This window comes from Paroedura picta, chromosome 4, assembly GCF_049243985.1.
Source record: "Paroedura picta isolate Pp20150507F chromosome 4, Ppicta_v3.0, whole genome shotgun sequence".
NCBI lineage: Eukaryota > Metazoa > Chordata > Lepidosauria > Squamata > Gekkonidae > Paroedura > Paroedura picta.
The window spans coordinates 94,884,585-94,899,810 of NC_135372.1; the positions used below are offsets into that span (position 1 = coordinate 94,884,585).

The window sequence follows — 15,226 nt, forward strand, 5'->3', positions numbered from 1 at the left end:
TTCAGACGGCTGCCTTACCACTCTGCGCCACAATAATAAATAAATAAATAACACTGTACACTGGTTTTTGCTGGATAACACATTCAAATATAATTTAATATGTGCTCAGTAGACTGAAGAGTGGTAGAAGGATGAACGAGGGCTACAGTGGAAATTCATATCTGCTTCAGTAGTTAGGATAAAACCAGGATAAAATTATATTGCTAGCACTGCATCTTTTACCATCAGTTGTATTACTGCAAAATGCTATCATAAGTAGCAGTGTGAAACACAAAATATAAAACCACTGGAAATTAAGCCTCAGTGTACATGGTTATATGTGCATGGGCCATCATCAATATGAGTTTTATCTGGGCCATAAACATGCATTTCATTGGTCAAAGAACTGTGGAATTCTCAGAAGATTCTGAACAGTTAGGGGTTTCAGTTTGAAACCCAGATTCCAATCTGTTGAGAAGCACATTCATTCAGCTGCTTGACTAGAGCAAACCAGATCCATAAGATTTCCCACCAAGTGTGAAATATATGGATACTCTTACGGCCTCCTCTGTTTCCAGCAGACCTTGGGTGCTCCAGTTCTTCAGAAATCTCTTTGGGAGCAGCAGGCATGTTAGACTGGAGGGACAAGGGCCCAAGGCAGACGCGAAAGAAAAAGAAGGTGTCAAAAGTGAGCTCTTGGATTCTCCTCTGCCTGATACTGAAGCAAGATTATCTTTCAAGAACACAGAACCAGATAACACTTCTTTCAATGAGATCTGTGAGGGGGTGATAGATAGCCATGCTGAAAAACTGTCAGGACACCTGAAAGAAATCAGTCTTGGAGACACCATCTCTACAGCCGAGAAGACATTCTCCACTTTGTTAGAGTCAACTGGGTTAGAAATGGGAGACTCAGATGGCTTTGCTGACTCCACATTAAGGAAATTGGCCCATGACCCAGCTGAACAAATTCCTGCCTCAGATGTGAAGAAAGGTCACAGAGAAACACCAGGAAAGTGAGTGGTATATTACTAATGTTGAGGTCAAGTTCTGGTTTATCTGGAGAGAGTGCTCCAACTATTTCTTAGAATCAGCATCCAGTGGGCTGTGGAGGCTCTGAGATTGTGTTCTCCATATGCCTCAAACATCCAGTGTTACCATGGGCAAACTGTACAAACTCTCTTTATAGCAGTGAAATAAGCACAGCCTGGCATAGCTCTGACTGCATTTACAGAAGAGTAGTAGGGATTTTGAAGATTTTAAGTATTATAAAGCTGTGTGTTAAAATAGCTTCTGGCTATGGGGCCAGAAGACTAATTAGATATAGAATTATTGTTTTTGATGTTAAGTTATGTTTGTAAGGTATTGCAAGAGCCCAGCACTTTCCCTTGTTAACTGCCTATGAAATGTCCTCTTTTAGTCCTCTTTTAGTACCCTAAGAGGACAGGCTAGAAGCAAGTCATAGGATACAAGATTTCATAGTATACCTGGGGGATAGCATTTGGCCAGAAAAGGAAACATCCACTTAAAAAAAAGCATTTTTAATAAGCTGGTTGTTGTCTAGAAAATCTTCATTACCGTAAGGAAATATGACTTCTGCACATGATCAAAGGCATTTATCTGGAATTCCCAGAGGCTTGGAAAATAAACTTGATAATTTTAGGAGTTTCTGAAACCTTTTATGTGGCTCCTCAGTATTGCTGAATTCAATCTTGTGCGAACTTCAGTAGAAGTTCACTTCAATAAGTTTCCCATATGCATCAGCATCTATAGTCTGCTATACTTAGAGCAGAACAGTATGGAAACTGACTCTTTCAACTAGTTGTTTTTTTAATAGTCAACCAGAAGGCAGGATTTTAAGCTTTTTAGAATAGTTATTTCTACTGTTTTAAATAAGTGGAGCTACTCTCTGTCTGTCTGTCTGTCTGTCTCTCTCTGTATGTGTATGGGAGAGATCCTGTTCTTATGAAGAATGCCCTGAATAATTATGATTTGGGTTTAGGGACGAAATTTCCCAGGCCCTGTGTGCAGATGATGATGAAGTTTCCATGGCTGCAAAATCTGTGGCTGTTTCTGAGGATTGCAGTGCTGAAGAGGAGAGAGAGCATCTATTGAAAGGTAAATACTGGCCTTGGATGGAACCAGATGCCATTTGTTCCATTTAACCACCAATGTATAACAGCATTTCCAAGCATTATAGTTAGAGAAACCCTGAATTGGATCAGATGGTCATTTAAGATGGGCAAGGTTTAAATGTAGCTGTAGTTCCAATCAGGCCCATTCTGCACGCATTGGGTAATGTACTGGAGCCAGTGTGGTGTAGTGTTTAAGAGCGGTGGCTTCTAATCTGGCTAGGCGTGTTTGATTTCCCATTGTCCCACATGCAGCCAGCTGGGTAACCATGGGCTAGTCACAGTCCTGACAGAGCTGTTCTCACAGAGCAGTAACATCTGAGCTCTCTCAGTCCCACCTACCTCATAGGGTTTCTGTTGTGGGGAGAGGAAGGGAAGGCGATTTGTAAGCTGCTTTGCGACTCCTTCAGGTACTGGAAAGCAGGGTATAAAAACTAACTGTTCTTCAGTGTGTTTTTGCAGCTGGATTATCCTGTGTGGAACAGGAAAATCTTCTTCTAGAGTGCACTCAAAGTGCATTATCTAATGCAGGGGTAGTCAAACTGCGGCCCTCCAGATGTCCATGGACTACAATTCCCGTTTGCTGGCAGGGGCTCATGGGAATTGTAGTCCATGGACATCTGGAGGGCCGCAGTTTGACTACCCCTGATCTAATGTGTGCAGAATGGGCCTTATTTGGAAGGAGGGATGTCAACTCTGGGTTGGGAAATTCCTGAAATTTGGAGATGGAGCCTGGGGATATTGGGGTTCAGGAAGAAGAAGGATTTGGGCAGGGAATAATGCCATTGATTTATTTATTAATTTATCATAAGACATGTGTGTAATATAGCCACAAGATCCTAAGATTGTCTGGATGCCAGGCAAAAGACATTCAGAGGTGGTTTTCCATTTTCTCCTGTGTCATGACTCTGATATTCCAAGTGTTAGCTAGGGCTGACCCATTCAAGATCTGATGGGATCAGGCTTGCCTGAACTATCCTGGGTTGGATTGATGCAATAGAGTCTGCCTACAACACAACCATTTGCTCCAGGTTGGCAAGTGAAATTCTTTTGCAGTCAATCAGACTTACTTAGGGCACATACAGACTGTTTTGCTTATCTAGGCAGCAATTGCTTCTTCTTCTTCCTCTCACCTTCTTTGTATGCTGAAGGGATTTTGTTCTCCCATCTCCCCAATTGATCCTTTCCCCCATAAGTGAATGGAGTAAGGGGAGCCGACTACAGTGGGGATGAATCTGCTCTATCCTATGACCTTGTTATTCTACATGTTCAGTGTGGTAGGAAAGGGATTCCTTTACTTTTCTTATATAAATATAGGAAACCTATCCTTACCTTCATGGAGTGAGAAAAGGGGCTTAAACCGGGAGAACTGTGCATGTGGAAGTTGGAACACACCTAGGATTGCTAACTGATGGCAACCAGTAGGAATCAGAGATGTGGGACATGGGGAGATTGCAGCCGGGTGATATTACATCTCTAGGGTTGACAACCCCCAGGTGCCATCTGGAGATCTCCCACTTGCACAATTGATTTCCAGTCAATCAAGAGCCGTTCACAGGGAGAAAATGCCTGCTTGGACTCCATGGCATCACACCCTGCTGTGGTGCCTCCCCTCCTCAAACCCTGCCTTCCCCAGACTCCACCACCCAAATCTCCAGGTATTTCCCAGCCCAGAGCTGGTAATCCTACATATCTCTCTTTGACTCACCAGAAACTCTATGGTAATCCATAGTTTCCAGTGATTCCTAGAGTGGATTGATGTCACACCATTGCCTGGTAGTGATTTTTTAAGCATTTACTCTCTCACTAGCTGCGGGAGCAGCAGGTGGAAACAGGAGCCCGGGCAAGTGATTGCCTACTACAGCAGGAAATGGGCAAGCCTGGACACATTTGCCCCTCACCAGACACCACTGTTTCAAGAGCTGTGCTGGAGTGGGCCATTAATCCTTCAAAGATATACTTCCCTCTCTTAAATTCCTGTTGCCCAAAGCAGCTGCTTACTGCATTAGGCTGGGCATGGATATATTACCAAATAAATAGGATGATGGTCTCTTGCACTTCTTGCATTAATCTCAGAAGCATTTTTGAAGAATGGCCTGGCCACTCATGCCTTGGGGAGCGATTCATAAATTTAGTCAGTTCATTCCAGCCTTTTTTCACTTCTCTACAGGTGAATTTAGTGTGTTCTGTTGACTACAATAGAAGATACATCTTCAGTTCAAGTCCAGTGCCCCCGAAATAGCCATAATTCCTTAGATTTTATTCCTTTCATGAACTTTGAATTTAGCTAAGAGACCCATGGAGACTTTAGGGCTCACTAATGTGGCTTTTCTTTTAAACAGAGGATGTAAGAGTTGAAACTCCAAAAGCAGAGCTGTCTCGCTGGAACAGACTCATCAACATGTACAAGCAGCGCCGGAGGCTTCCAGCCACTAAAGTGGTAATTATGTGACAGGAAAAAGCTGTTGGAAAGTATCTTTCCCTCTTTGCAGGGGGTACTTTCATATGGCAAACAGGGATAAAGATGTGGTCCTACTTAAGACAATGAAGGTAACAAAACATGAGTTTTGTGCAAGGGGCATATGTACTCCAGAGATCACCACGGTGAGAGCTTGCAAATTAAAACAGTGACACTCTCCATCTCACTAGGTAGGCTGTTCTCACCTCAGGCTTCCAAGCCTGCTGGTTGCCTCAAGAGCATGGTCTATGGCTAACAATGTCTGGAGCTGGGCCAGGAGCACAGCTGCAAACCAATTGAACTAACAAAGTGCCCTTAGTTTAAATAGGCTGGGGGAAAAGCAGCGCCAGCTGAAGGCAGCTTCTGGAATTCATCTGACCTAGGATGAGCCTAGGGATGCCAGGTTTACTGGTTTGGGCAGGGCTCCTTCACTTTCTGCCCCTTGATGTGTCACTTCTGGGTCAGAAAGCTCTGAGAAAGGTTTACTTCTGAATATATGTGTGTAGGATTGCACTGTTTAGTGATCTTAGGCCAAACACTCTCTCAGCTTTCCCTACCTCACAGAATGATTGTGGGGACAAAATGGAGGACAGGAGATGCATTTCTGCCACCTTGTGTTCCTTGGACAAAAAGCAGAATAAAACTATTATTGCTTTACTATAATATAGGGCTCATTGAAGTAGAGTCTTTCTTTCACAAAGAGATTGCCAAGAACATTTACAAAGATGTCTTGGATTAACTCTGGTCCAGTTAGAGATACCATCCTCCAGGTGGTAGTTGGAGATCTCCAGGCAACAGAGATCAATTCCCTGGAGAAAATGGTTGATTTGGAGATGTTATATCCAGCTGGGTTCTCTCACCCAAAACCTACTGTCTCCAAGCTCTACCGCCAAAATCTCCAGGAATTTCCCATCACAGAGCTGGCAACTATAGGTGCAGCACTTACCATGTAAGTGGACCAAGAATTTAATGTTAACTTTATCTTTTAGAGTATAAGCAAGTATTGGCAAATAGATTTGATAAGGTAAACTAATGAGGATGCCAGTAAATGCCTATAACTGAATGCTATTTGTTATGCTAGTGATTTGCAGATCGTTGGTCATTTTAGTTTTTAATGTGAATAGCATGCTGTAATTAATGACGATTGTATAGGAGACTGGTATAGAGATTTTCTGGCAGACTAACTGAATTCTCATTGCTATGGAGATACGGATGAAAATGTGACCAATCACAGAGTAAATGTTACAAGCTGCTATTACCAATTTACCTCCTGGGATCAAGAGCTTACCAGAAACATAATGGCCCTTTAGCCCCAGTAGTCATTTCCATTGGTCAAAATCTGAGTTCTGTCTCCTGGACTAGTGAGGGCATAGACAGGACACAGGGTTGTGAGTTCTGGCAGATTTTGGGGGGTGGAACCTATGGATCAGGAGTGGTTTAAGGAATCATGGGGCCAATAGCACCAGAACCAGTTTAAAGATTTGCAGGCCCCTAGTGAGGAAAATTGCATTGGGAGCAGCCAGACTGGGGATAGAGTCATCCCTTACCATGGAGAGGGGTGTCATTCCAAGTATCCTTTAAGAGGTTAAAGTGGGGAGAGGCTACAATCTTGATCCATTGGGGGGGGGGCTTCATTGGATGGATAGCCAATCAGGTAGGTGATGAGTCCCAACTCCTCCCACCACCCCAGTTCCATTTTATTAATTTTACAGATTTATTTTACTTGTCTCCCCAATGAGCAAAGAAATCTTAAGATCATGACCTAAATCATCATTTTCTCTCTCTCTCTCTCTACTTGTATTTTATAAACATCCAGCTAGTTCTGGAGGAGTTGGAAGTTTAAACATGGTTTCATATTATTAAGGTTGGCCTTAATATTACAGTGCTTTTGTTTTTGGACTCATGCTTTATGCAACAACTAGCTTCAAAGCCTGTTCATAAGAACGGGCTTTGAGAGGGGTTTCTACTGGCCGCCGCTGCAAGGCGGTGACCCTCGACCCCTGCCCCCCCAGTGAGACTGTGGCCCGGGGGAAAGCCATCCTCGCCCCACTCCCCCCCCGGAACCGTGCGACTTCTCCCTGGGCCATGAAGCACACCTGGTGCCTCTGTGAGTCTGCGGGAGTGCTTCGCAGCCTGGGGGTAAGCAATCCTCACCCCCCTGCAACTGCGAAGCCACACGCAGCCTGGCAAGCACACCCGGCGCCTCGCAGAGGCACTGGGTGTGCTTGCCGGCTGGGGTGGGAGCTGTAGGGGCAGGGCCAATGAGGGTTGGCCCTATTTCCAACTTGGGCAATTGGCCCTCATTGGCCCTATTTCCAACTTGGGCAGCTGGACCGTTCCACCTCCCAGGCTATTTCATAAATATATAAAGGAACCATGGATAAGGATATGGAGGACTTCACATTACTGGTTGAGTGGATTTCCCAGATGCCACAACACTACATCAGTGCAGAGCCTCTGAAGCTACAAAGAGGTTAGATATAGCAGCGGCAGCCTTTACATGCAGAATTTGGTCTTCCCTCCACTTTTTGGGCAGTTTGATACAGTCTCACCACAGACACTAGCAAACATTCACACAAAATGGCTTAAACATGCATGCAGTGTTGTGACATGCAAATAGCCTCCATGTAAGGGAAGCATCTGTCAACATTAGGTATACATTACAGTTTAACGTTGTGAATGCCTGACTGCTGAGTCCATTTCTACAGCTCAGTAAACTGTTAGAACACTTATAACTCTTCTGGTTTTTTGCACCACAATATACCCTCATTGGGTGAGAAAAGCACCATATAAATAGCTGAAACTCGAGTTTTAGCAACCCAGGACTGATAAATCATCTAACAGCAGAATAATTACTTGTCTTTTGTGGAAATGGAAAAAAAGTAGACAGCAAATATTTCCATGACCAACAAGAAAAACATCTCTCATCCTATACCTTTATCACAAATCTGGTTGTATATATAGGATCTGAGAAGGTTAGTAGATTTAGAGGAATAGCAAAAATATCATTTGTTTGTTTAAGGGTTGTAACCTAGCTACATAATAGAAAACTGTATGAAACAACAGAAATGGCAAAAATATAAGAATGCAGCAACTTACATTAGCAGATAATGTCACCAAGGAAGTTCACAATGTGAGTCTGAAGAAACTTCTTTGCAGGTTTTGTACGGACACAGGTTTTGTGGGTGACATACTTGTTTTGATCTTCCATTAAATTACCAATTTTATTCATTCTCAGGGGCAACGGACTCTATAAAAATCCAACTGTTGGGAGACTATAAATAGAACATGACAAAATGAAACAATAAATAACATTTATTTCCTGAGTTTCACATATATGTGGGTGCTGATTAACTGATAGTTCAGATTGATATCCCTATAAATACATATCCGATATCCCTAACATCGTAGAGCTGTAAAAGCTGATGTAGAGGAGGATTTGTGAAATCATACAAGTAATAATCTGAACTGTAAGACCCTGTTTTGCACATAAAATGCAGCAAAGAAAATAAATAAATTTGAAACATTCTATACTATATTGAATGCTGTAACTCTTAATTCTGTTTTGAGCAAAACTTGGCATCTTGTTCTTGCAATTTTCTATGGTAAGTTAAATAACATATTTCATTCATTATTCATTTCATCCTTTTCTTATAAAAATAAAAACATGTGTCTTATGTGCTACAATTTCATCTCCTGGGAAGCACCCTTTGTATGACTAGGACTTATGCAACATTTATTCTCAGTGTTCAGATGAAGGTGTAATACCATATTGTTCACATTTTAATAACTTTTAAAGAAAAAGTTGTTTATAACCCTACTTTTGCTCTCTGAGAGGCAAAGTAATTGAAGCAGGGTATCTTTTGTTACCAGATTACTATGTTTGTAAATTGATAGGATTTGCTTCTTCTGGTACTTTTGTTTTGGCAACACCAGCCTGTGGCAGACTGTAATAAAAATGGACAGACCACATGCAGTCTTGTATAGATACCGATTTCAAATGTTAAATGCTTTTAAAGTGAACATTGCAAGCATGGACTGCTTGTAAAGTAGTTAAATATAGGTTCAAAACCAGTGCGCCACTTCTTCAGTCATAACAAGCAAATGGGCAAAATCAACCACTGATGAGGCCACAAAGGTTGTCACTCCTGAGGCTTTTGACAAACTAGGCCAAACTGGTTTATTCAGTGTGGCTTTTTTGTACAGGTAATAAGGTTGTACTATACAGGATGGCATAGAAAGCTACTTGGGTAAAAGTGTCAGTCTGTACTACTGTCTCCAGAATGGTAAATTGGGTGGGAATAGGTTTTAATTGCTTTTATGGTTATTTGTTGTACTTATTAAGATTTATTTAAGGTGTGAGCCTTCGAGTCCAAGCACTCTTCCTCAGACTACTGATGCTACTGGACTCTGATTTTATTGTGCTACTTCAGACCAACACAGCTACCTATTTGAATCTATTGCACTTAAGTTTAGCAATGTTTTTTAAATTCTTTGTAAGCTGTCCTGACACCTAGGTGGGATGGGTGGGACAAAAATCCAAAGAATAATAAAAAAACAACAACACATATCTCTTGTGCAATTTTTCCCCACCCAAAACTTCCCACGTGCAGGAAACAAGCCATTACAACTTAACCATATAATTACTCACTAAACCTAGAACATAGCAGCTTGTACCACTTGTTCTACAATCTATTGGGGAGCAGTGGAGACAACATAATGGCCCCTGTTCCTCAGCCCTCTCATAAGGTCAAGTCTGGAGTCCACTAGGCCAGTGGTTGACCCTTAAGACTCAAGATGGCCACTGATGGCTGACCCTTTGAAAGTCAACAGTCCTACAATCAGCTGTTGAAAATCTGCACCCTGGGGATGGGAGAGGAGTGTGAGGAGGCAGGCTGAAATGGTTTTGCAGTTGCTGTTGGTCTCTTACTGGCTGGGCCACATTTCCATAAGGTTTCTGGGTACAAGGCTTAAAGTCCTAGTCCTAGCTAAGGCCTTCAAAAGAGGGAAGCAGCCAGGGAGGACGGACCAGCACCGTCTCCCATCTTGGAAGGGAGTACTGTTGGGGGAGAAGAGGTGGATTAGGGTGGTACCCAACTCCCTGACCACCTTTCAGCTGAGGCCCAGGAAAACCTTGCCAGCTGACTGAAGCCCTGGTGCATGATGGCAGGGACTGGGGTTACAGCAGGATCCTATTAAGTTATTCTTTTATTGTTTAAGATATCATGTTAATGCTTCTGCTTTGCTTCACTTCTGTTTCTGGATATTTAGCTGGTTTCAGATTTGTACAATACAAATTCTATTGTTTTGTTTATTGGATGTCTCATTCTGCTAAATATATTGACTTTGTGTAATCTTCCTTGTCCCAGTGAGAAAAGTGGACTATAATTTTGACATGGCCTCTTCTTCTCTCCTGCCCTCTTGTAGTCTCATCTTCAGCCTATTGCTATGCAGCCCGAAACAGAAGACGAGGCCACTGTGGACCTGATGATCTATGGAGTGGCCACATCTAAGCCCCACATCACCTTGTCCAAATCTTCAGGGACTGCCTGTGTCTGTGGGTGAGTTCTATGGTGCTCTACGCTCCTTCTGTCTCTCAGAGTCTGCAGAGTTTAGTGGTTGCCCCCCAAATATGAAAGAATGCAAAATTTTAATATGTTGAGATGTCAAACAGAGTCAGTGATGTGTAGCATAGCTGGTGTGTTGACCCAGACAAACACAGGTTCATCTTGTGCCAGTTACTCTTCCCAACCTACACCCAGGGTTACTGGGAAGATAAAAGGATAGGACTATTTGTGCCACCTGGTGTTCCTAGAAAGGCAAGTTTTACAAAAGTGATAGGATGAACTGAATACAACATTTTCTAATGAGAATTTGTATTCTCTGAAAATGCTTTCAGAAAATGGAGACTTGTTTAATGTTCAAAAATATACAAGAGCTGTAGAAGTGTGCGGGGCTACAAGTGGGCAGGAGCAGCAAGAGGTGACTCTGCAGGTGGGTGGTAGAAAGCAGGAGGACCAGAAGCAACCACTGCCAATGGAGCCCCGCAGGCAGAGGGGGCACTGCTGTAGGTGGGTGGGGCTAGCCAGCCTGATGAGTGAATGGGCAAAGGGGCGAGAAGGGTGGCATCCCCCCCCCATGCACAATTCTTGTAGTTCCCCTGCTTGTTCAGGATTCCGCATGCACCTGCAGCCTGTTTCCTTTAACTGTAGTGGCTGAGTGCATACCCAGTAGGGCAGAGGGGGAAAAGATAATATAATAGGGAAACAGGTTTCTGAATACCTACACCTAGAGGACACTCCAAGAATATTAAAAAATAAATTAAAACATCTGCAATACATTTCAGAAGTTTGCCTTGAGATCAGACATCTAACTTTTAGATCTAGGAAGGTAAAGTGGTTTCTCACCATTGAGAAACCACCAAAACATGCTTCAGGTTTTGAGAAATCTCAGAAGTGGATGGTGCAGAGGTGGCATAATGGTTGGGAAGCCCACCCAGGGTCCCTCCCCACCCTCTCCAAGCCCATAATTGGCCATTTTGGGGGTGCAGGTCATATCACCCAATAAAAGTTTAACAAATTTTAAAAATACATTAAACATTAACTCCCACCCATTTGGGAGACATACAGAAGAGGCAGTTCTGATAATACTAAGTAGAACCACTAGATGGCAGTGTCTAATTTAAAATAAAGTTCTTAACGAAACTAAAACAACATGGGATTTAGAGCAACAGGCAGTAAAAGCCCAGTAGGACACTGAAGACCTAAACCTTTATCCAAGTAGCTTCTGCAACCAAAATGTGGATGGAATAGCATTGTCTGGGTACAATCTGCACTCACATGTTTTCCCCACTCTTGGTTCTGCTGTTTTCTGTTTGATCTGGACCCAGATCTTCCCAGAGATCAGAGGCGTGGGACATAAAAGTCGTCTTGGAACAAGCCAAGTGGGTCTTGTGGCACTAAAAGCCAGGGCTGCAGCAGGGGCCATTCAGTTAAGCAGTTATAGCAAACTCATCCTTTGCTGCTGCTTTGAAATTGATAATGGACTATGTGTGAGGTTACAGTAGTTATACTGGTTGCCACTGACACTGATCTGACCTAACTGGCCCTCATGCCCAAGCAGAATTACTGGGGCTTGACTATGATTATAGTATATAAGGTTTTAGTAGGTTTTTATGTCCTGCATTTCTCTGCCTCAAAACTATCCCTTCCTCCCCCCAAAACAAGTACCTTGGGCCGAGAGAGTTCTGAGAGAACTGTGTCTGGCCCAAGGTCACCCAGCTGACTGCATGTGGAGGAATGGGGTATGAAATCCGGTCTCCAGATTAGAAGCCACTGCTCTTAACCACTACACCATGCTGGCTGTGCTTTTATTACTGTTTGAATAGCCTGGCCAGTGTTGTGTATTGTAAGAATCTCAAAGTCTACTGATGAGTGGCATTCCCCCCCCTCCCATATGTCTGTCCCATTTCTGACATGTTTTTACTGATGTTCATTTTCACTTTTTAGAATTAATCTTTAGAAATAGAAGATGCTCTTATGCAACCTCATGCAATATGAACTAATACAATAGTAGCCTTAGATCAGCAACTGCACTTGTCATATATTTTGGAAGAGCTATTTTACTCACAGTGTCAAGATTTTATAGTAGGGATTGAGAATGCTATGACCTTAGTAAAATCTTCCTACTGTAAACCTATTCTGCAAAATGAAAATAAGCAAAAATTGCCATGGCTTCAGAAAGGCTGGAGATGCTCATAGGGTGCCTTTTCTTTTCCAATCAAGGATTCCTGGAAATGAGTCTGGGGATTTGTCTGCTGATCATTGTGAGACAGCACAAGAAGGATCAAGATCCAATGATGCAGGAAGCACCCTGGAGCACCCTAAGGTGTTGTGGAGATTAATATAGCTGAGTAGCCATCTGGAGCAAAAGCTGAGTACAGGTTCCCTGGAATGGCCCACCCTCAGCCTCAGCAGCTATCAATGGGGGCTGCTGTTGATGATACAGGGATCCTACGTAATTCCTTGCCAGTTGTGTAGGTTATAAGGAACCTCTGTGGACTGAAGCACTTAGTATGGCTGGACTGCAGGGATCCAATGTGCCTATTTAACATCCCAGGGCCTTGAATTAAGGCTGCTAGGATGTTTCCTAGAGCCTCTTGTGGCGCAGGGTGGTAAGGCAGCGAAATGCTGTCTGAGGCTGTCTGCCCATGAGGCCGGGAGTTCAATCCCAGCAGCCAGCTCAAGGTCGACTCAGCCTTCCATCCTTCCGAGGTCGGTAAAATGAGTACCCAGCTTGCTGGGGGGTAAATGGTAATGACTGGGGAAGGCATTGGCAAACCACCCTGTATTGAGTCTGCCATGAAAACGCTGGAGGGCGTCACCCCAAGGGTCAGACATGACTCGGTGCTTGCACAGGGGATACCTTTACCTTTAGGATGTTTCCTGTGGATATTTCTCATCAGTTCCCTCCACAGAAATTGCAGGTACTGGAAAGCAGCTAGAAGCCCCCCCCCCCACTCTGGATGCCATTGGCAATATGTTTCTCTATAGATTTCCTTAGCATTCAAATCTGATGGGCATAGGCTGAGCTTGCACCCTCTGTCTTTTGCATCCTCTGGGGCAGTGAGCCCCCAACATAGATACAAGTGATGCATGACCCACCAGGTCACGAGGCTTTTCACACAGAGATTTCCCCATAGTTTGGGTGCTGAATTGCTATGGGGTTTCCTCCAAGTGTCTTCACTTCCTTGTTTCCATTTGTTGCCTTCCTGTGGTTTCCTTGTCATTTCTCCAAGATTTTGAAACCATCTTTGATCTGATTTGAGAAAGCATGGAGAAACTAGGTCTGACCACTTCTTACTAGGCTGGTAAACAGCCAGCCAGGGTACCGCAACTCATAAGAAGGCCGCTTGGCTTTGGGGAAGGAAACCCAGGTTTGAATCCCTGTTCATCTGCAAAGCTTTCTGGGAGGCTCTGAGCAAGTCATCTCTGTAAGCTTCCACAATCCCACAGGACAACTGTGAGGTGAACCATTCAGATTCATGGAGAGGCTGCCAAATGTCAGCCTGAACTCAATAGAGGAAGTGTGGGACACAAATAGAGCAAAGACAGGACAGTGAAACCACCTTGTGATGACTGGTGTAAACCTCTTTCTTTCCATTTGCCTTAGAACATGTTCTGAGAAGGCTTGGCTGGAGTCTCCTTTGAGTCTGCAAACACTCACTTTCCCTGCTTCGCTCGCTGGAAGATGGTCTCCTGAGAATTCTAACCTCGAACCCACCCAGGCCTGTTGCAGACTGTGCAGCTTCACAATGTGTTTTGAGGCTCATTCCTTTCTTTAACAAGCATGTATAGCTCTTTCCTACTTTCTCTGTTGCTCTGGGGCAATACCGTTGCATTAACCCTGCAGACTGTGCTTTTAGTGTGCATTTCCAGTTGATGGATTTCTCTGTTCCTCCTGAATGTTATTGACTCTTCCCCCCTCCTCATTAAATGGGAGTTCTGCAGTCAGCTTATATGTTCTTTGTCCCTTTATTTTTTAAAAAATAAACTTCCTCTATTAAAAGACAAGTCATAGTTTGAACTTCTGTAGACAGATGCACAACAGAGAAACATCTTTTAGTGTAGAGAGGGAGGGGGGTGATGTAATCCTCCTTCCTGGTAACCCAAGGGTGATGTATGGTGCCTTCTCACTGCACTAGAAGATCCTCCAAACGAAGGGTCCTTCCCATGCCCTTGACCAGATGTTCTTTTCATACACACCCATTTTCTCTATATCCCCTTTGCGCTAAGGCCACTGGGACATCTATTCTGGGTAAAAGAGAACCCTAGATTCCAAATGGTTCAATGTATCTTACTTCTAAAGCTCAGCTTAAATGTTTACTTTAACAAGCCATTAAAACCCCAGTTCGAAAATGTGGATTCCGTCCTCCACGTTGGATAATGTCCAAGTTTGGCTCTGCCTTGCTGCTCAGCAACCCCATCCTTCCCATTGTTTCAACATGTATGAATGAGGCTGTTGTATCGGCAGAGGGTTCTTTATGACTGAGCTCCTATGTAAGAACAAATATAGGTGAAGCAGCCTAACAGTGAGTCAGATTATTGGTCTATCTGGCTTGGTATTGCTTACTCTACTCTGCCTAGCAATGGCTTACTAGTTTTGCAGGCAGAGGACTGTCCCAGCCTAATGGAGATCCTTCAGGTATGCCTCAAGTAGCATTGTGGCCTTGGACCAGGGATCTCAATGGATTGTATACTTCTCCCTGGAATTTGAATCACTGCTAAGCAGAAACTCAGGCCCAGCCCCTTTTGACCACAAGTGGTGTGAGCTGAGCCGAAACAGTTTTGGCAGCCCAGGGCCCCAGCTAATCTAGGAATTCTATGGGAGGAAACCCACACCCTGCCAAATGCTAGAAGACAAAGTGGTGAATGGGCACGCTGATTCCCAAGGGGCTCCTATATAGAGCAATGCCTATTTGTATGCATGTTCTGCTGATCCTTTTCTATGATCTGCTCATAATTTTGCAGCATTAGAGCACCTGGAATCCTGGATTTGGCTAATGGAACTGACAGGCTCTGACAGGCTCCTTATCAAGAGTTCCTATCAGAATCCTCACCGATGCCATATCTTGCATCTGCAAAATCCTCTACAGACA

At 43.6% G+C, this 15,226-nt stretch overlaps 1 protein-coding gene across 1 annotated transcript; it reads left to right on the forward strand.

The window, feature by feature from the left end:
- The first annotated feature begins 441 nt into the window (after positions 1–441).
- Positions 442–14,110, forward strand: LOC143836838 (uncharacterized). The gene is made up of 6 exons (XM_077336334.1): positions 442–995; positions 1,982–2,097; positions 4,454–4,551; positions 9,997–10,130; positions 12,354–12,456; positions 13,741–14,110. Exons 1-6 carry the CDS (start codon positions 526–528, stop codon positions 13,750–13,752), a joined length of 933 nt encoding a protein of 310 aa, XP_077192449.1. The 5' UTR covers positions 442–525; the 3' UTR covers positions 13,753–14,110.
- The last annotated feature ends 1,116 nt before the right edge of the window (positions 14,111–15,226 follow it).

Bases quoted from the DNA above. Each gene is read 5' to 3' on its own strand.
- LOC143836838 (XM_077336334.1), top strand. From the start codon at position 526: ATGGATACTCTTACGGCCTCCTCTGTTTCCAGCAGACCTTGGGTGCTC. The intron at 2,098-4,453 runs GTAAATACTGGC...TCTTTTAAACAG, and splicing joins GAGAGAGCATCTATTGAAAG to AGGATGTAAGAGTTGAAACT. The intron at 10,131-12,353 runs GTGAGTTCTATG...TTTCCAATCAAG, and splicing joins GGGACTGCCTGTGTCTGTGG to GATTCCTGGAAATGAGTCTG.